Source organism: Pyrgilauda ruficollis, unplaced genomic scaffold, assembly GCF_017590135.1.
Source record: "Pyrgilauda ruficollis isolate IOZ18807 unplaced genomic scaffold, ASM1759013v1 scaffold134, whole genome shotgun sequence".
Lineage (NCBI taxonomy): Eukaryota > Metazoa > Chordata > Aves > Passeriformes > Passeridae > Pyrgilauda > Pyrgilauda ruficollis.
In genome coordinates this window covers 631,651-652,415 of record NW_024511877.1, presented here as the reverse complement: position 1 = coordinate 652,415, position 20,765 = coordinate 631,651, and the positions used below count along the sequence as shown (strand labels likewise).

Genomic DNA, 20,765 nt, shown 5'->3' with positions numbered 1-20,765 from the left:
CAGGTAATCCTGCTTTGAAGAGGGTATTGGAGGGCTTGGTTTAACACCAGTCCAGACTTTGGAACTCTCTCTGGAAAATGCTTACAGCTGTTTGCTCAGGGAATGAGGACTGTGCCAATCATTTGAAACACTTGTGTGTGAAGACACAGAGGCCAAATGTCCGTGACCGTCAGCTGGTGCAGGATATCCAGCACCTGGGATTCCTTCAGGCTGGTGGCTCCCAGAGTCACTCCTGGCTGAGGCTGGAAGGCACCTCTGGAGGCTGGCTGCTCCAGTCCCCCTGCTCCAGCAGGATGCTCAGGGCATGTCCAGATGGCTTTGGTACAGCTCCAAGGATGGACACTGCACAGCCTACCTCGCTGGGCAGCCGGGACCGGTGCTCAGTCACCGTCATGGGAAATGATGAGCTGTACTGGAAAGAAGCTGAGAGTTGCTGCTTTACAACATTTTTTATCAACGCTTTCTGTGTCAGTTCCTGGATGCTGTAGAAGAGAAGGTGCTGTGGTCCTTTTTCTGTGCTGAACTGCAAAGCCTTTCCATCTCTGAGAGCTGTTCCATACTGGCTGTGAGCTCCTGGAATTAGCTGAAAGGACTGTGGGCAAATACAGCATAGAAGTAATGAACTTCTGTTTTATAAATTTGGTGTAGCAGTGGGACTATCTCCCAAGTGCTTTGCCAGTAATTCAATTAGAGGTGGCATTTTTAATTAAATAGCACAGCTGGGGGCTGGGTTATTTCTCTCCTCCAGTTCCTTCTCAGTTTTAAAAGAGAAAGGTTGGGAGTTTGTCTATACTAGTTTCATTTTCTGCAATAGTTTCTGTTATTCTCTACGGTAAGTAGAACGTTGAGCTGTACCAGGGAAACCACATTGAATGTGGTGGTTTAATAACAGTGGTGCATAACATCCATGATTTAAAGTATTTCCATTAAATAACTTTTTTTGGTTATTCAGCAGATTCCAGGAAAAAAGATGACAGTACCAAAGGCTGATACTTAAAGGGAAGAGGGATTGAACAGAACATTATTTTTAATTTTTTGTTTTTATGTAATCCCTATCTGGTTGAGAGGTTTTCTGCTGAGTAAATTGAAAATCTTTCCTCTCACTCTCAATTATGTTTATTTCTTGTGGTTTAGTTGTGGTTTGGGCTCCTTCTTTTCTTGGAGGGGGGATGGGTTGTCATGGGTGTCTGCTGTATTTTGCCAGTGCCCCATGCTGTGATTTTTTTCAAAGCCCTACTTGCATCAGTGATTGGGGTTTGGCAATAGAAACCTCAACCATACAATCTCTAATCAGAATAATAAAATTCCGGACTGAAAGTGACAGAGTGGGTACTTAAAAAAAATGATGTTGCTGTAAATATGTTCTTATATACTTATTTTCTCTAAATCATCAGGCTAATCAGATTCGATGATTCCCCAATTAATATTGATTACTTTCTTGTTTTCTTTTATAACATCAGTAAAATACTGTGCAATGCTTATATCAATGATACTCCAGTATTTCCCTCTTAGACAGCTAGTATTTGTCACTGTGCCAGAATTTGGAGTCTCTGGAATATTAAAACATCTTCCCTGAGTTCTTTTTTTACAGAAACGAGGGATAAACATTCATTATCTGGAATGGGCTGTTGGCTGGGTTGGTTATATCCCTGAGAGTGTGTGGTTTTAAAAGATTGATCCCATCTTCAATGCTCTTTAAGGGGTTGAACCTGACACCGTGAGAAACTGGAATGTGTCAGCTGTTCTTTTACATAGTGGGGTTATTGGGTGGTTCTTTTATTTTCCTGAGGTACAGAATGATTTGCTTGCCCTGTTTGTTTTGCCAACAGAGAGATAACCCAGTTTCCTACTGTTTCCCAAGAAGCTCAGTGGCTTGGGAAAAGGCCAGCAGCTTGGGAACTAACACTACACGTGCAAATAAACAAGTGTTAATTCCCTTAATAGTGGGAAAAAGCTTAAATCCCTTTAGGCAGGTTTTGTGCAACCACTGTCCATTAAGGAGGATGGCTTTCCTCCTGGGGCTTCCTGCCTGCAGCACTAGATGATGGCTTAATCTTCTGCAGGAATTCTGTATACTTACACTTGCTTTGGTTATCTTATATATCCTTTTGATTGTCTTACATACACTGATTATATTCTATATCTTCTGGGCATAGCATATGGCACACAGTGCAGAATCTAAGGCAAACACACATTTAAGGGAGAGAGTTTGTTTACCCAGTAAATCTCTCAAATTTGTCAAAAGCTGAAGTTTGACTACCTGTTAATGCTTGCTTGAACTTTTATTTGTGGCTGGTTATAAAAATCCTGTTTATTTTCTCCTTACCTTAATTAAAACAAGAAATAAACCCTCAGACTTCCTTGCCTGGGAGCATCTTTATTCACTGTCTGTAGAACAAGCAGAGCTGTTGAGTCAGACAAGCTATTTAGGCATGTCTTACTGAAATAAGACAAATTAGGAATTTCATAGAATCCTAGAATGTTTAAGGTTGGAAGGGGCCTTGAAAATCGTCTCATTCCACAGATACCTTCCACTATCCCAGGTTGCTCCAAGCCCCATCCGACCTGGTTTTGAATGCTTGCAGGGACAAGGCAGCCACAGCTTCTCTGGGCACCCTGTGCCAGGGCCTGCCCACCCTCACAGGGAGGGATTTCATCCTTGGAGCTAGTCTTACCCTTTGGTGGTTTGAAGCCTTTCCCCCTTGCCCTGTCATTCAAGGCTCTTGTCCCAAGTCCCTCTCCAGCTCTCCTGTGGCCCTTCAGGCATGGGAAGGGACTCTCAGGTCTTCCTGAAACCTCTTCTCCAGGCTGAGCACCTCGAGCTCTCCCAGTCAGGCTCCAGAGCAGAGGTGCCCCATCCCTGTGAGCATCTTCATGGCCTCCTCAACTCACTCCAACACGGCCTCATCTTACCTTGGACCCCCAGGCCTGGATACAGCACGGCAGGTGGGATCCCCTGAGAGTGGAGTAAAGGGGAAGAGCTGCCTCCCTTGCCCTGCTGCACACTTGTTTGGATGCAGGATGTGGTTGGATTTCTGGGCTCCATGTGCACATTGCCAGGTCATGTTCAATGTGCATCTGGCCCTGTTGAGCCTTCCTGAGGGTCCCACGGGCCCACCTCCCCAGGGCCGAGGTCCCTCTAGGTGCCATCCCTTCCGTCCAGCGTGTCCAGCCCAGCACACGGCTCCGTGCTGCCGGCAGGCTCGCTGAGGGTGCGCTCAATGCCACTGTCCACATCCCTGACAAGATGTTCGAGAGCACCGATTCCAGCCCTTGACCTTGGGAATTCCTCTCGTAACTGGCTTCCACTTGGACACTGGCTCTCCTCTGTGATTTGTTTTTAAATAAAAACACTCCTTTTGGGGACTATCTTTTACAGGTATGTGTTTGCAAGGCTGGTATTTCTTTTTTTGATGATTGGTTTTACAAACCAAGTGAATTGCAACTCTCTCTGCAAGAAAATGATTCTAAAAATAATGTCAAGACAATCCTCTTGCAAAAGATCATACACATGCAGCTTAGAGGTCATGGCGTCAGTGTCCTGGTATCAAAGATTGATGTAATATAAAGCTTCAGATGGTTAAATGCTATTCATGCACATGGTATTTGAGGAGGAGATTTGTTTTTATTATGAGTAAAGGCTTAGCAACTTAGCAGAAAAAAATTAATACAGTGGGTTAGTCATAATCCACTTCTTTGTTTTAAAGCAAGTGAACGGACAGAAGACAATCAAGTTACAACTGAATGTGAAACTCCTTTTTGAGTTGATTATTTCTATTGTTTTAGCTTTTTATGGGCCATGTAGAAATAGTGACTTTACCAGTGACCTACTGTTTCCTAAAGACTGAGGCTTAGGCATCAGGATATTTTTTTATGCAGTTGTATCATTAGTCCTATAATACAAGTGCAGCCTACTGTTGGTTTTGATGAAATAGTCCTGGAGGCATGTGCTTATGTATTCTTAGTGTTTCTTCTTGTTATGAAAAGCTTTGGCTTTGATGTGCTGCTTAAATTTCCTCTGAGTCATAATGGGAGCTGCCAAATCATTGTTTTTGTTCTATTTGGACTTGATTCTAGTTCTACAGTTGTTTCCTCCTAGGGAGTTAAAGTCCATGAGCTTTATTAAGATAAATGTCAGTGATTTTGAGTGTATTTGCATAAAGGAAGCCCTTAGTCTCTGGTAGGATAAGTCATGTGTAATGTTCAGTTCTAAAGTAACAGTGACTACAGGAAATATTGGAAATAAAAGTTGTTGACCTTTTCTGCACAATGGAATTTCCCTTTCTGTTGAATATGGAACACTCTCTCATCCATAAGCTGTCAGTGAACTGAACATCCTCACTGGTCATCCTCTGTTTAAAAAATTCACAAACAATTAATGCAACACCTCATAGAAATTACATCTATAAGAAAAAATATGGTGACCACTGGTAGAATTTCCGAAAATAAGGGTTGACAAAGTGAAAACCTCAAGTCAGAGTTCAGAATTTGCTCTCTGCAGCCGCTTCAAAATCAGTAACTTCTGTGTGTCCCAGCCAAGTGGCTGTCACAAATCATGACTTGACACCAGTCTTGCATGTAGTAATTACTCATTTATATTAAAATAAGCTGGCATCAGTCAGAAGCTCACAATTTATTTCAAATTAACAATCTGCTACTTACATATTGCAGTAGCTGACAGTGTGTTTTGACTTTATAGTAAGCTGCATTTTTTTCTTTTGTTATTAGATAATATTGTTTTAATAACTTTTGTGAGGAAAATTACTATTTCTCCTGCATGTCTTGCTGCATTAGTTGAGAATTTGAGGGTGTCTTCAAAATTTTAGTTATCAGACAAAAGTCTGCTCAGAGTTTACAGTGTTGTTAATGGATTTAATGTGTTTAAGATGGGCTCTGTAGGACTGGAGGTCAGCAAGGCAGTCAAGTCAAGTATGTCCTGCAGCCCATCCTTCTCCAGTGAACTGTTTGAGTGCAAACAGATGCTTTATTAGATGTTCATTAGACTGATGAGTCAACACCTCAAGTTCCAGGCATCTCTTACATGATTTATTTTCCTGACTTACTTTCGATTCCTAACATCTTTTTTCCAAATATTGTTTCCTGAAAATTGCAACTTTCTGCAGGAAATGAGCCAAGAGAACTGTGAAGCCTAAAAAATTTTAAACAGTTCAGTAGAAAATAGAAGCTGCAAAAAATGAGGGATATTGAATGCACTCACATATTTATCAGCAGAATTTAAACAGGTAGAGGGCAGGCAGCTTTGAGAGCCAAAAATGAAAGGAGGGCAGTGAAATAAGGGATGAGCTCCCAGCATGCAAAATGAAGGATATGCAGTTATGTAGGAATGGAAGGGGAATGGCTGAAGAAGACTTGGCTGACCATCAGCTCTAGCAATTGGCAAGTTTGAGTCACAAAAAAACCCACTCTGCTCTAGGGACAGAGGGAGGCAGCAAGGGGAAGATCGAGGATGTGAAGTGCATTCAGGTTTTCCTGTTATGGCAATTGTAAGCCTTGCATGGAGGGGCATCAGGGAGGTGCTACAAGGCACAGCACTGGATGGGTCAGATGGAAAGAGGTGATAGGGACAAGATGGAGCACAGGGTGCACAGAGTGAAGTGTCAGGTGCAGACTGGTGGCAAACAGATGGTGGTGACCAGGTGATCACACCCACACCTGTGGCTCTCAGGCCCTTTCTGTTTACTTTGGCTCTGAAGAGTTTACAGTACTTCATTCTGTTTCAGTAGATGTGCTGTTTATGTAATAGAATAATAGATATAAAACTGCTATATGTAGTTGTGCACGTACCTTGTATAGAAAACAACAATTAATACGTATATATAACAGCAGTTCTAGGTTTCCACTAATATTTTTGTTGTTTTTCTGAGTCAGAAGAGTGAAGTGAGTGAATTGCCAGCTGGCTGTTCCAATTCACAGCAAATGAGAGAGAGAAAAGATGAAAAAATAGCATTTCTTAGCTTGAGCTCAGTAGTGTGTGAATGTGTGCTCTTGGGGACTGTTTGAAGGTTCCCAACAACTGGGTAAAGTCCAGTTTGCCTGTGGATGGGTGGAATGTAGAATAGAGATAGTGATGAAGGTAATCTCACCCCTAAGGGGTTACAGCTGTGCTAATTAGCAAGAATTAAGAACAGGCCTGCCCTAAATAGGCCACAGCTGGATCCAGTTAGGGTGGGTATTGTAAAAGAGCAGGTTGGCTGCTCGAGAAGTTAGATGGAGTTTGTTGGCTGTGCTGAGAAGGAGTCAGTGCTGTGAGGGGCTGCCCGTGAGAAATCCCCAAAAAGGTACAAAACCTTTGCAATAAGATGGCAATGTTTGCGTTCATTCCATTCTGTTGATCTCTTCTCTCTGTTCATTATGGGCGTGGTTAAACACAAATGATGGAAATAAGGAAAATCATGTGGGTTCAGTGCTTTGCAGTTAATGTCACGTGTTGTCTTCACTCCTTTTGCCAGCTCACGTGAAGTCAGGTACTCGTCAGCTTTAGCAGCAGTGCTAGAAACAGCACAAATGCAAGAATGCTCTGCACCTTTGATCATAGCAGGTGTCATAGAAATCAGGGACAAAATGTCTGATAAAGTGCCCTAAAGACACTCAGAGTGTCTCTGCCTCTGTAATCTGTGCTTTGTAGATGGGAATCAGGTCTCTGTGTCCATTTATCAATTTTCTCACACACTGTGAGGGGTAAAATATTAACACAGAAAGCGGGTGGGAAGTGGAAGAAAGCCTTGCAGGAACATCAGTCAACTGAGAACTGTTATTGTTGGAGGCCTTTGCAGCTGAGTACAAATGTGCCTTTTGTTTTCTTAATGCTGTGGGGCAGAATTTGAAGCTCTACAGGTGTGGGGTTTGTTCTTTATTTTACAAAGCATCTTTGCTTTGTAAAATAAATTAATATCTTCTGCTTTTCCTTGATATTCAGCAGCTTGATGAAGAGAAGTGTGTCTGGGAACACAGCCACAGAAATAACTGGAGGCATACTCAGTGCCCTGATTTCTGCTCTGTTGATGCTTTTGACCAATGGCCTGATAGAAGAATTGGCTGTGCTATTGTTGTCGCGTGCTCCTGCCCATTACGGAGCGGGGTATCCATGGAGAAGATGCCTTTATAGCAATGAGCACCTGGTGCGTGATTCTGCTGGGGAAACATTAGGGGGGTGGCTCAGATGAGCACTCGCAGGGTCTGCAATTGTTTGTTCTAAGCATGTCCCACTTTCCCAGCTATAAATACTAGGAAGAGAGGAATAAGTAATGACTCTGTTCAAATATCTCCCCAGGAGCAGGTACCGAATGCTGGGGCATTCATGTTGAAAAAGTGCTTTTGGGAATTGAAGGACTGTATTGCTTAGCATTTACTGCTTTAAGAATAGCAGGGGAGGTAACTGGGGTTTGTCTGTGAGCACTGCTGTAGCATGAACTCAGTAATAGAAAATTCAAAGAGCTGTGTGATGGACTGTTACATGAATAAATGTGGTTCTTGTTTTATCTTACCAGCTGAAAATGAATGCTTGCAACCTGCTAAAGATCTGTAAATTGCCTTTGAATAAGAAGCAGCTCAGGCAGGGGCTTAGTAATGCTATTGGTCCCCACTGTCGTGGTTTGACAAAAGAGGCAGCTCAATACCACACAGCCTCACTCTGTCCCTCTTCCTACACCCTGCAGGAGGATTGGGGAGACAATCAGAAGAAATAAAATTAAGATTTGTGGGTTGAGTTAAAGGTAGTTCACTAAGACAGAAAAGAGAGAATAATAATAAATAATAGGAGGAGGATGGTGACAAAAGAATTAAAACATAGAAAATAAGTGATGCATGATGCAACTGCTCATGGACTAGTGTCTACTCAGTTCCTGAGCAGCAGCCCCCAGCCAGCTTCCCCCCAAGTTTATCAGAGAACGTTTGGGGTTGGAAAGAACCTCTGGAAATCTCTAATCCAGTCCCCTGCTAAGGTAGGTTCAGCTGAAGCAGGTTGCACAGGCTGACGTCCAGGTGAATGTTGAGTATTTCCAGAGAAGGAAACTCCACAGCCTTTCTGATCAGCTTGTTGCAGTACTCAGTCACCCTCACAGCTGAGAAGTTTTTGCTCATATTCATATGGAACTTCCTGTGTTCCAGTTTGTGTGCCTGTTGCCCCTTGTCCTGTCACTGGGCACCACTGGGAAAAGTCTGGCCTCATCCTCCTCTTGATAGCCACTCTTAGGGAATTTGCCTGTGTTGGTAAGGTTCCCTCTCAGCCATTTCTTCCTCAGGCTAAAGAGACCCAGTTCCCTCAGCCTTTCTTCATGAGAGAGGTGCTCCAGTGCCCTTCCCTGTCCTTCCTTGTCTGTCTTGAGCTGGGGAGCCCAGACCTGGAGGCCATGCTGCACATGTGGCCCCACGGGGGGAGAGCAGATGGGGGGATCACCTCTCATCCTGCTGGCCACGCTCCTCCCCACACACCCCGGGATACCACTGGCATCTTTGGCCCCCGAGGCACTGCTGCCTCTTGGACCCTCGGTTGTCCACCCAGTCCTGCAGGTCTTTCTCTGCAGAGCTGCTCTCCAGCAGGGCAGCCCCAGCCTCTGGGGTGCTGTGAGGGGCTGCCTTAGTGCAAACTGCTTATAGCAGCAGCTGAAACATCCCTGTGGGATCAACGTGGTTCTCATCCTAAATGCAGAATTTAGCACTGTACCCGTCTCTAGGAAGGGAATTATCCTAGCAGAAACCAGGACACCCACTAGTGACTTCAATTTACAGAAATGGTCAGGTCTAAGATATAGAACTGGGCTGTTTCCAGAGCCTTAATGCCTCATCAGAGAGGGTTTAGAAGCTGCATTTGATGCAGTTAGATTGTGTATAAACCACATTGCTGGGCTTAAAGCAAGTGTCATTTACAGCACTATTCCTACGCACAGCATGCCCTCAAATCACAAATATTTACGTTTCGTGAGACTGTGGATGCTTCGTTGTGCTCTAGACAGTTGTCAGCAAAGTTGACAAAATCAGGTCAAGGGAAGTTTTTGCTCTGTTAACCTGTGTTCTGTTGTCAGCATTTCTGCAGTCCTTTTCTGATTTCCACGGCAGAATGTAACAGCATCAAGGTGCTCTGGGGCTGCGGTGGCATCTGAAGAGCCCCTTCGAAGTTAGTGCTCCTTGTTTTGTCTTCATTTAGCTGTGTAAAGAAAAACATGGAAAATACAAGTGTAGAACTGGATTGCACAGAGTAGGAAACAGGCTGTAGAGACCATTCTCAAAAAGATGAGCCATTTGCCAAAACATGCATCGCCTCATACTGACGAATAATCTATCCAGTCAATCCTGGGGGAAAAGAAGAAATGGACAAGACAATGCAAGGGACATTGGGGAAATGCTTTTATATTGTTCTCTGTGGGCTGCCAGCTCTAATAATAAAATAACAAAAAGCAACTAAAGTTGCTACAGATACTTGTTAGAAAGATTCTTTGCTTTGGAGATGTTTGCGTTTTAGATACCAGTGTTGATAGGTGGTGAGAGGTGCACGTTTCTGCCCTGGTGCCAAGCTCAGTTTGGGTGGTCATGCAGGATCAGCACTTTGGGTGGAGATTCGTGGTACTTTAGTAGAACAGAGATATGCTGAAGACATTAATTATATGTTTTCATATACTAAGATGTGCAATACATAATTAAACATATACATTATCCCTCTTTAATGATATGTTGTATCATTATATTGTTACATATGTTTTGATGTAATCCAAGAAAAGTGTGGAGTCTACGTGTGTAAGCTTTTGTAAGAAGGCAAATATTGATACTGCTGAAATCATTATTTTATTTGCCTACCTACTGGAAACTCAATGCAGGCAGTATAATTTTCTGAGGCAGGTGTCATAAATTATAATATTAGCTTTGGATCTGTTAGAGCATCCTCATATGAATGAGGACTAGTTCAAGATTTTAAGTTTATGCAGTCTATGAGTACCCCCAGTTTTACAGCTATATTCTGTCTGTTTCAGGTTTCACAGGATTTCATTAGTTATTGCAAAGGCTGAGATTTTCATGGTTCAGTGCATTAAGTCTTGTTGGTATTTTTGGGGTTTTTTTGGCTCCATGTCAGATTAAACTTACTTGTAGGTGGCTGCAAGGTTTTCTCCATTAATAAACCCACATTATTCTCATTGCTGCTCTCTTTCCAATGGTATCAGTGGTTGACAGGCAGTGATCTTTTCCAATCTTGGCAACAGGCTGTTGCTGTGGTAGAGGCCATTGTTCACTCATGGAGACTGGCTTTCATAAAGTAATCTAGAATTTGTAGAGCATTCCTTCTTCTGCATTTGCTTTGCTGTGTTTTGAGCTTGTATTTTTCAATTAATTACAGTTTCTTAAGCAGACAATGTAGGAGACCTGTTTGTAATTGAGTCTAGGCCATTAAAACGGAGGAAAGGAAACAAGTATATAAAGGTACTTGTGTGTCTCCTTTTTATTATCTGTGTGGCTTTCAAGCTTGGCTTCCTGCTCCTGCTAATAATTTTTCATGTTGACCTGGCAGGAAAACAGTTTTAGCTTGTGAATTATATGTTGTCAAAATTGAGAGGAATTAGCTCTTTAATTTCTTTGATTTCTTTGATAAGTGACCTATTATTGCATTTATTTTCTCCACAACTTTTCCTGTGATACTGTTGTAACCTAAATGTTTGACACCAGATGCTACCCAGACTTTCTCAGGTTTGGGGAATTTGTGCCTGGTGGGTAGTTTCCCTGGCTGTATGGCAGGCCCCTTGTTTCCCAGGGGACTCTGCAGTGGCACACCTTTCCCTTCAGATGTTTGGGAGCTGAGTGCTGGAAGTATTTCGGTGTGCCTTGCCCTCTGACATTCACCTTTGGCTCCCCAGCACTTGAGCCCTGGCAGGAGGCAGGGTAACACAAATAGCTGCGGGTGGCACAGCAGTTGCAAGTACATGTAAATAAACCCAGTGGGGAGAGGAAGGAACAGGATTTCCTAAAACTCCTAGAACAAACGTGCTGATTTTAGAGGAGGGACATTCTCTTGGATATCACACAAAGTTAAAGTTGCATTTGGTCCCACTCCCAAACACTTAGATACTGCAGACTTACTCCTCTAACAACACTAAGGAATGCTTTATTTCTTTGGAAGTGCCTCTGTCATCTTCTGGACCTTAATGTCCACTTTAATGCCTGGCTCAGGGAATGTTTAATGCTCTTGCTGCTGCCTCAGCACAGTGTGCAGGCTGTGAGGTACCTGCATCACCCAGCAGGTGTGAGAGCAGTTACTGACACAAACAACTGAAGGAGTTAAATGCAGAGAGCTCATTGTTTGTTCTGCTTTACATGACAGCAGAGAACACCTGGTTGGTGTCCATCAATATCCTGGCTCAAGTTGGAGTAAAAACCTGGGAATACATAATTCAGGCAGTAACAATGATGATGATGTAGATGTTACTCTCATATATTGCAGTGGATCCAGCAGCATCTCTAAGATGTTTTTACTGTGATTTAAAAAATATCAGGCGTGCTTTTTTAATCAATACAGTTATAATCAATAAATTATATTAATCACATCTAGTGTCAGTTCAGAAGCTGTGATATAGCAGTTGTTAGAAAGAAACTTCAAATGTTTATACTTTGTATTCACAGTTGGAGATCAGGTTCTTTATTATAGCTGTGTTATTCCTGAAGAGTCAACACAGGATGTTTTTAGCACTTCATAGAGGACTGTCAGACACCTTCCAGGTTTCTGGCTGTGCTGGCTGATCTGTAAATATAGCTGGAGGTGGTACAGAGCAGCCTTTGAAAGCAGAGCTGGTGGTGCACCAGAGACACAGCTCCTGCACAAAATGCCCAATAGCTCCCGGATTGTTTCTTTGCTTTTGAGGCAGTGTTCACATTTTCATCTTTGTTCTCACCCCAGCTTAGTTCAGTTTGCCTTGCAGATCAACTCCCTGCTTGCTCTGGGTAATGTGCCAAGTGCTCAGCCCAAGATTAAGTTACAGCCAGAGCTGCTGGACATGAAGGTACTGTAACTGTAGATGTCTGTGCTTATGTTTCAGCCCTGCTGCAACTGAATTCAAAAATCTTAATGGGAAATCTCAGTGGCAGAGTTTAACTTTAAAAAAAGAGCTTTAAGCTTATGATGCAGATTTATAGTTCTTTTTAGTACATTTAACTTCTGGGGTTTTTTTAGTAAATTTTAAGGAAGAGAGGGTTAAGCTGACAAATTTTCTCATGCAAGTGGTGCAGGCTCCTAGGCCTCAGAAAGTATGATGGGTCAGTTGACAAGTAGTGACTAGCTCAAGAACTATCCCAGTTCTTAAAAGCATGTGAAAATAATCTGCACTGTTAACATATGTAAAATTGCTTCAGTTGTTGTTACAGTTGACTGCAAATATTAGGAAGTACAAACTGCAGAAAAATTAAACAAGTTTTCCTTCTTGTTCTTTCTTCCAGATTTAGAACGTGCTGTCAGAAACTTAAAGTGTTAAGTATTTTAAAGGTGGTGTTTGCTTTCTCTGTTTTATTTTAAATCTGTTTTATAGTTCTTTTGACCTACATATCTAACTGGACACTTTGCAGTAAGGATTGAACTTCTTCATTCTAACATCTGATACTAAATTTTTGACTCCTCAAAGTTGCCATCCAAAGCAACTTTTTCTAAACTTGTTGATTTCTTAATATTTTAAAGGTTCAAAGCATATTCTTTACATTTCAAGCAGTTCTATTTGCTGAAGCTGGTATTTTAGAATATTTGTGTTGTCTATAGTAGAAAACAGAGCTTGCCACAAGCAGTAGTGTTTTATCTCCAGAAAAGATTGTTAGGGCTCAGTGATGTGCAAGTCCAGAGCTCCAGCCTCCTGCTCTACCCAAAGGTAAAAAAAATCAATTCAGTATTACAGTTTGGATGAAAACATTACTGGATATAAATAAAGGAGATATTTTTTAAAGATCCCATGAGATGTTGATGATGTGATGATTCTCCAAAGCAAATTCACTAAACTATGTTAATATTCACACTAACAGCAACTGTTTTGCTTTCTTTTGATGCAGATCACCAGAAACTGGAGAGAGAAGCTAGAATCTGTCGCCTCCTGAAGCATCCTAATATCGGTAGGAACATTTCATTGCTTCGTACAGTATTTATCAGTTTAGGAAGTTTAAGGGAAATGGAAATTAGCAAATACAAAGAGCAGCTCAGAAATCAAGTGCAAATATCTCCAGGCAAGACTCTTTCTTTATAGTGTGGTGTTCCTTACAAATTCTGCTGTGGGATGCAATAATCTGATGGGTCACCTGCAGCAGTGTGCAGTGTTCTCATCTCTGAGCCATTGCTCTGCCCCCAGTGAGCTCTGTGCCAGGTGTTTGGGGGGATTGGAGCAGTGTGCAGGAGGGGCTCTTTCCAGGATTGTTCATGATTTTTGGAGACCTGCAGAAGAATTTTAGCCGACAGTGTCTGTTGCACAATGAGACAGACCGCTGTCAATAATTAGTGCTGGTTTTAGTGAGATGCTTATTTTATACTGTATTTTGTGTTTAAGATTCTGTCCTTCCAAGCTGAAGAAAGCTCTGCTCTTTTTATTTCCAGAGTTGTGTGTTCTAACCATGTAAAGCAAAAAATGAAGTTATTTTGGGGGGTGGGGTGTGTCTGTCTCTTTGCTTTAGACACAGTGTAGACAGGTAAGTACCTTTATCTTAAGAGAGTTGTAGCTGACTTTTCCAGTTTTTCATACACTGAATCATATGCTGAGGGTATCTCTCCCAAGAATATTTGCTGTACCTGAGACTTCTGCAGAAGGGTGGGAATTTCCTGTTTGTTATGGCATGTTTAGACTAATAAAATTGTTTGGTGCCTGTGATGCCTTAAGTTTTAGCTTTCATATTTTTCAGATTCTGTGCTGCTTTGGTTTGTAACTCTGAACTTTGTGTAAAGTGTTAGCAAGTCCTCTTCACAGGGTAGTTAGACAAAACAATCCTTTTCCAGCCCGAGAACAAGGACACCATTGTACTTTCAGGCCCAAAGAAGTATAAACAATGGAGAACTGAGGAGAGCAGTCTGGGAGGATGGGACTTCATAACCTGAAACTGTAATTGGATCATTAACCCCAATATGTAAATGGGCCGTAACTTATAAAAGTGTGAAAATTCGTGACCTGTCATCCATCTTGTGTCCATTTTGGGTCCATCTTGGGCAGAGCCACAGTGTACTGCCCAAGGTGTATCCTTTGAAGGCCTTTGAATGAATACCTACTTTATTCCTTTAACTCTGTCTAGCCTCTGTTCCAGGTAGCCTCTTTAGGCATTGCAGGGGATGAAATCAGCTCCTTCCTTTTAACGATAAATAGAAAGAGAAAGCAAGTGTACCACGGCTCAAAATGGCATGTCAAATTTCTGCAGCATCCCTCTTAAGCTTACAGGTTTGACCTAGAAATTTGGTTAAGGAAGAAGAGGAGTGTTGTGTGTGCTATTTTATCTCACCAGAGGTTTTGCATTGTAAAATGGTGAGAGAGAAGCAAATGTTCAAGTGCTTTTGGGGAGGTGGTGCAGCCCTTCTGCAGCTGTGGTCACTCATATGGTGTAGTCAGGCTCCTGAGCCATTCACCTGGGCCTTACTAGAACCAGAACATATTTATGAGCTTCCACAAGTTGGGGAGAATGAACAAAAGACAAGAGTGAGCTGATGCAGGGGAAGGGCTGAAATGCACAGAACTCAGTTGAAACAAGAGTCTAAATTGGTCCCACGTGGTCACAAGTCTTCAGCTTGTCAAGTGGCTTATTGAGCAGTGGAGGATGGAGTTCAGCTCCTCTATGGCAGGCCAGCTGTTCCACATGCACAGTTTGTATCTGTGAGGTTTGGCTTGGAGTGCAAACAGGCAATGACAGCTTTGGTGACAGGCAGGTAGGGCTCTGCAAGTCTGTGCAAACTCTGCATCACCACCTGCACCGAGGGGCACAGTTCAAGGGGAAATGGACAAAGTGTTCTGCTCCTGTTTCAGAAAAGCTGACGTGTTCTAGATCTGTCTGAGAGAAGATTTTCATGACCTGGAATTACCATGCTAGGGTTTGGCAGCAGATGTTGTCTTCTGTCATGTTCCTTCTCCTGCAGCCATGCCCTCAGCCAGCTAAGTGGTGACCCTAAAATCATTCAAAGTGCTGCCAGCACCCCACTGGAGCTCTTATGCTTGGGTCACTATGACATCCCCTTTTAAACTGTCATCTCTGGTGAGTAATGGAGCTGCATCACATCAGGAAGCACTGAGAGTGAAAAGGGAAGTGTGCCAGAGGAGGGGAGCTCAGCTCTGACAAAAGTGTGTGTAAATTAAGAAAAATAAGAAAAAAATGGTAACTATTTTTTTCAGTGTGATTTCTGTAGGAAAGCAGAGGTCTAGTTTAATTGATGGGGTGGTTTCTCAAAGATGACAGTGTACAGGGAGTTATTTTTGGAAAGCTAAATAAGGCTGAATGTTAAATGATTCTGTTTCTGTGCAGTCCTTACTGTTCATGGTCATAGCCAAGAAGTGTCATGGAAATCTTCCTTGAAGAAGTTGTTTCACTTCTTCTGCAAGCAGGGCTCCAGTACATCTGTGAAATCTGAGCTTTTCTGTGCAGACACTGTTTTGCACATAACTAATCCAGTTCATTTTTCATCATCTTTCTTTTATTCGTCCTTTTAATACATCTATGTTTTCTTCTCTGTCCAGCCTTGTAGTTATGATGCCTAAAGAATAGTGTAGGAAAAATAAGGAAATTGGACTACAAACAGTATTTTCTGTTCTCCTTTTTCTCATCTCCATTTCCCACTTAAGTAATATATATGTGAAAGTTTGTTTAAAACCCACAGAATTTCCTCATCCTTTCCACTTACAGCTGCTCCTCACCAATACTCATTGTTGTGATTTCTACCTCTTCTTACCTCAGTCCTTTGTATTGCTGCAGTATAAAGCAGGTCCTGCTGAATTTTGTCTGGGAATTAAAATGAGGCACAAGCCTCATTAGCTGAACTTGCAGGCCTTGAGAAGCAACTTTGAAGTGGTTCAGAATCCTTTCTTTCCCATCAGTCTTTGGTATTTTCTCCTCTTCCAGCTGTGCTGGAGTAATCTGGCCTGTGCTACACTGCAGTAGGAGACTTGTAGGCAAACACAGCTCGTGTTCCTGTGGTAACAGAGCTCCTGGTGTGATTTTCAGCACTGCTGTGTTTCTCAGGTTCTTACTCTGGTGGCATGGCTGTACATCAGTGTATAAAGGGCTGCTTTTACAGAGTTTAAAACTGATGGGAATGTAGGTTAAGCCTTGCTGTTTGGAGAACCTAGTGCTTTATCTTTGTGAGATTGCACATCAAGTTACAATAAAAGCTTACTTCCTTTGCTGAGCACGTACCTGCACAGGATTTGTCATCTTGGGTAACTATTACCTTTTCAGCAGTTCCATGTGTACTAATGCTCCCATTTTTTAATTTAGAAGCTTGGGAAGAAAATTGCTATTTAATCATCTCTTCACCAAGAAATCCATTTTCCTGATTTTTCTCCTTTATCTTCTTCTGGTAAACTTTGATTTCTTGGTCCTCTTTTAACATTAGGTAAATGTAATTTTTAGCACTCTGATTTCTAGTTTTGCAATCGACATATTTTTGGTGGTGTGACACTGTTGCACCATCTTAGGATGTTTGGCATGGATTTACAGCTGCTTTGCTCATTTTGGTTTATGACATCCCAAATAATGATAAAATCTGCATTAGTCTGACAATACAGGCCCCGACCCATTCTGGAAAACTGCTGATTCAAACCTGGTGAAACCATGGAATTTTTTTCCCAAGTGGAGTTTATTCTTGCAGGATTTGTGCTGCGCTTGGTAACGTTTTCCTAATGGGAGTGACACAGTCAAGATCTCTCTGTAAGTACTGGAGTGGCTTCTGCTGGCTTTGCATTCCCACTTTCTTACAGCCCATAATTCCCTGCCTCTGCCACCTCCTCCCAGGCCTTACAGACAGTGTACAAGCTATGGCAGGCAGGGTCCATTAGCCAGCAGCATCAGGCTCGAGTCTGACTGATCAATCTTCATCCCTTCGCCAAAGGCAGCAGCAGATTTTACTGACATGTGGCAGCCCTTCAGGTGATAAATGAAGTTCTTTTGGCACGAGGCCAGGCTGTCCCTGAAAGGCTCTGTGAGTCAGGGTACTTGGAGGTAAGTAGGGCTGCCAGGCACAGACTCAGCTCTGCTAGGCCTGAGCCTGCTTCTGTGCGTCTGCTGGTCCGGCCTCAGCCAGGCTGGGGCTGAGGCACGGCCACGAGCGTGCTCTGACAGCAGCACAGACTCTGCTCTTCCAACAACTCCCCAAGGCAGGCTGGCCTTGCAGCAGGCCAAGAGGCAACCTAGATGTGGGACAGACTTGGGACACAGGGAAAAGACAAATCCCTTATGTGGTTTCATGAGTGTGCTGGTGCCCCTTTGGAGTCTGCTCATTTCCATGCTTTGAGCTGGGATCTCCTCATCAATGGCTGAGGCAATTGGGAGCACCCAAACTTGGCACTGCTCCTCTCCACACTCTTTTGCCACAAGAAAAGGAGGAAAAGCCTGCATTTTGGGGTTAGTTCCTCTCCCCACCATAACACAAAACACAAGCACTGAAGTTGTCAAGTTCCTCATGTGGGGAAAAATAAGAAACTGTGTATTGCCTTGTCCTTTTTGAACAGAGGGTAATTAAAACTGGAGGGGATGTCCTTTATGTTTATATTCACCAAGTATGTGCATGACACTCCAAGAATCTCAAGAGAAACACTATTAATATATAGAAAATGTGGATGCAGTAACTCCTTTTTGAATTTCGTTCGTCTTACTGTGGCACAGCTGTGAGTAGCTCAGCTGGTGTTAGTTAAGTTATTCTATAAACCAAACACAGGGTAAAAATCAGGCCTGTTCAGGTTCAGTGGATGTAGTTCTTTAGCACAATTTTTTTTCTGAGGTTAATTTAAGGTTTTACTGTATGTCAGAAGTATATAGTTCTTTTCTGATGCAGTGAAAATCAAACCAATCCTCAGCTATATAAATTTATGCTCAGTAAATGTGGTCCTCAGGGATGTATTAACTATAGCTATGCAAATAAATAAATAAATAAAGCTTTTAATATAAATATAAAGCTCTAGTTTACATGGAACTGATGCATTAGAGAATCTCACTTCCTTTAATTATTTTTATTGCTTAGATGAGCTGATCACTTCAATAATTTTAAATCTCATCCATTCCGTTGAATTAATTAAGTTTGCAATTTCTATGATGAATAAGGTACACTATAGTCCTTGAGAGAATTAAAATAAAATATCAAGAAAACCAGTGATATAACATGAGTTCATATTTAATTTAAGAGCCAATTCAATGAGTATTGTAAAATAACAGATTGAACGTTTAAGATCAGCCGTGGCTACGGCAAGTAACTGACTAGTGAAGTGCAACAACAGAAGACAGAAGCTGGTTTTGCAGTTGCTATTTGTGAAATTAAATGTTCTGGAACGAGACTGCACCAGGCAAGAGCACACAGGGGGGCATCGTGTGACTTGTTGCAGCTGGATTTTCTGCAGGCTTTCTCCTCAGCAGTTTTTGTTACTGCTGTGCATCTGATTCCTTTTAGTTGGTGAAGTTCTTGTGAATGTATGTTGATGTTTAAGAGGAAAAGCCCCAAAGTTACTATTGGGTTGTTGTAAGGGTGTGCTGTGGAAGGGCTTTCTGTGGAGCTGTTGGTGGCCCTGAAGTGAGTGGAGCATCAGAACCCCCCAGCAGTTAAAAGATTGAGTTCTGTAGTGCTGATCAATGCATCACTGATTTTTCAGCATGAGCCATATGAAGCATCAGATAATGTGGTCTGAGTGTGCCAGCAAAGGAGGGGGAAGGCAGCTTTATTTGGTGTTACAGCTTTTGTCTCTTTTATTTGCAGCAGAATCCTTTTGTTCTGCTAAGTGGCATTACGTCTTTAAGTTTCACTCTTCTGGGTTACTGTGGAGCATAAAAATGTCTTTGAGTGCAGACAATGACACCACTCTTTGCCATGCTACATTAATTCTCTTTCCTTTTAATGGAGCACAAGGTTATTTTAGCTCAAGTGAAGCAGTGCTGGCTGCAATATCCCTGATAAACTGTAGCAGTATCCATAACAGACTGAGGAAATGAGGTTTCACTAAGGTTTGCCACCGATTTTGTAATTTTTTGCCTCAGAAAGTACATGCCTAATTTGCACCAAAATAGGTAATGATTCAGTATAAATCAAGTGTGAACCAGATCTTGAAGCATTTTCCATCCCTGCTTAAGCTTCTGTTTGCATGTTCCCTTAAATGCATGAAAGTTCTTTTCCTAGTCTGTCCTCTTAAACATTTTTTCTTTCCCTGAAGTCCACTCCCCTTTTGCAGCCAGTCATTTTAAATGTAAAATAAAATAATCCACAGAAACAGGAAGTGGAATTTGAACACCTCTCTTGAGGATCCTGCTGTGGGGGGTGAGGACTGGGGTGGCTGCCACACTTCCCACTTGTATTTTCATCTCCTGTTGTGCTTTACTTTCTTTATGTGTTTCCTGGAATGAAGAGTTTCATAATTTGCTGCACTTCTGACTTCAAGAGCTGTGGAAATAAGCTCGACTGAAATGAGTTGGTCTCTCTCTCTGCACACACAAGATGGATCTTTCAGAACTTACTTTTTTTTTTTTTGTTGTTATTGAAAGCTTTGTTTGTTATGAATCTGCAACCACGTGTTATGCATACGGATAGACATCATGACTCCCAGCTAAACCACAAATATGTAATTTTCCTCTGGACTCTTTCCTCCAAAAACAGAGATCTCTACTGCTTCTGCTAAACTAAGCTTTTTCTTTCAGTTAAGCCAGCCCAGACATTTTTAGAGCATTTTTAGAGGATATTGTAAGTTCTGTTCCCTTTGCTTTTACAGTGTTGCTGATGGTCTAATAGGTGAATTCTGCACTGGTTCTTGTATTGATACCCAAATATTGGGAACCTTTACTTGATCAGAGGGTGAAGAAAAGCCAACCCCCAACTGAAAACAGGTTGCAGTGTATTGGGTTGTGTGGATGGGCATCACAGGATGGCACTAGAGCAGCTCCTGCAGGGGTGGTGAAACTGTTGTCATGTGTTTTCTGTGATAATCCTGCCTCAGCCTTGGCATTGGTGGCTCTGGGCTGAACCCATTCTGTGAGACACTTTTGTCTTGGGCTCTTTCCTTTCCCTGGAGAAAATAAGGAATTCATTCAGGCAGCATTTCTTTCCCAGGCAGTCTAATTCTGCTCATTTGGGGTGTTTGGCACCCTAACCCATGGTGTGTTACTATCACCCAGTGTGTCACCCTGTCACCCTGCTTCTGGAAAAGGTACCTCCAAGGAGAAAGTGTTGGGCTGTCTGTGCCACCTGAGAACTGCATCCCATCTTAAACCCCCCCCCACACCCACCCATTTCCCTGTGGCAAGCAGAAAAGGATGTGTTCAGACATGGAGGCAGAGAGAAGAAATGGGATGGGGAAACGCTGGGCATGTCAGCTGAGAGCAGAAGGAGGCAAAAGGAAGGTCTCCTGGCTTTGGTTCGTGGATCATGTTTTGGTTTGCAGCCATAAGTCAGGTGTGGTGCTTTGGGAGCTCGCTGTGGAGCTTTGGAATGTCTTGGCTCCTTTTCCAGAGGTGATACCAAGCCAGGGGACTCATTAGGAGAGACTGTGGGGCTACTCCCATCTGCACAGACATCTTGCTTTACTTACCTACCCAGCCCTCTGCAAAAAAGTGTCATTGGTCATGGAATCACA

The 20,765-nt window shown here is 42.5% G+C and overlaps 1 protein-coding gene across 18 annotated transcripts in view; it reads left to right on the top strand.

The window, feature by feature from the left end:
- CAMK2D (calcium/calmodulin dependent protein kinase II delta) overlaps positions 1–20,765 on the top strand; it is a 121,198-nt gene that overhangs the window by 34,961 nt on the left and 65,472 nt on the right. For all 18 annotated transcript variants that reach the window (XM_041459353.1, XM_041459354.1, XM_041459359.1 and 15 more), the window contains exon 4: positions 13,030–13,089. In XM_041459353.1, coding sequence (XP_041315287.1) covers positions 13,030–13,089 — 60 coding nt within the window. The remainder of the gene's footprint in view (positions 1–13,029; positions 13,090–20,765) is intronic.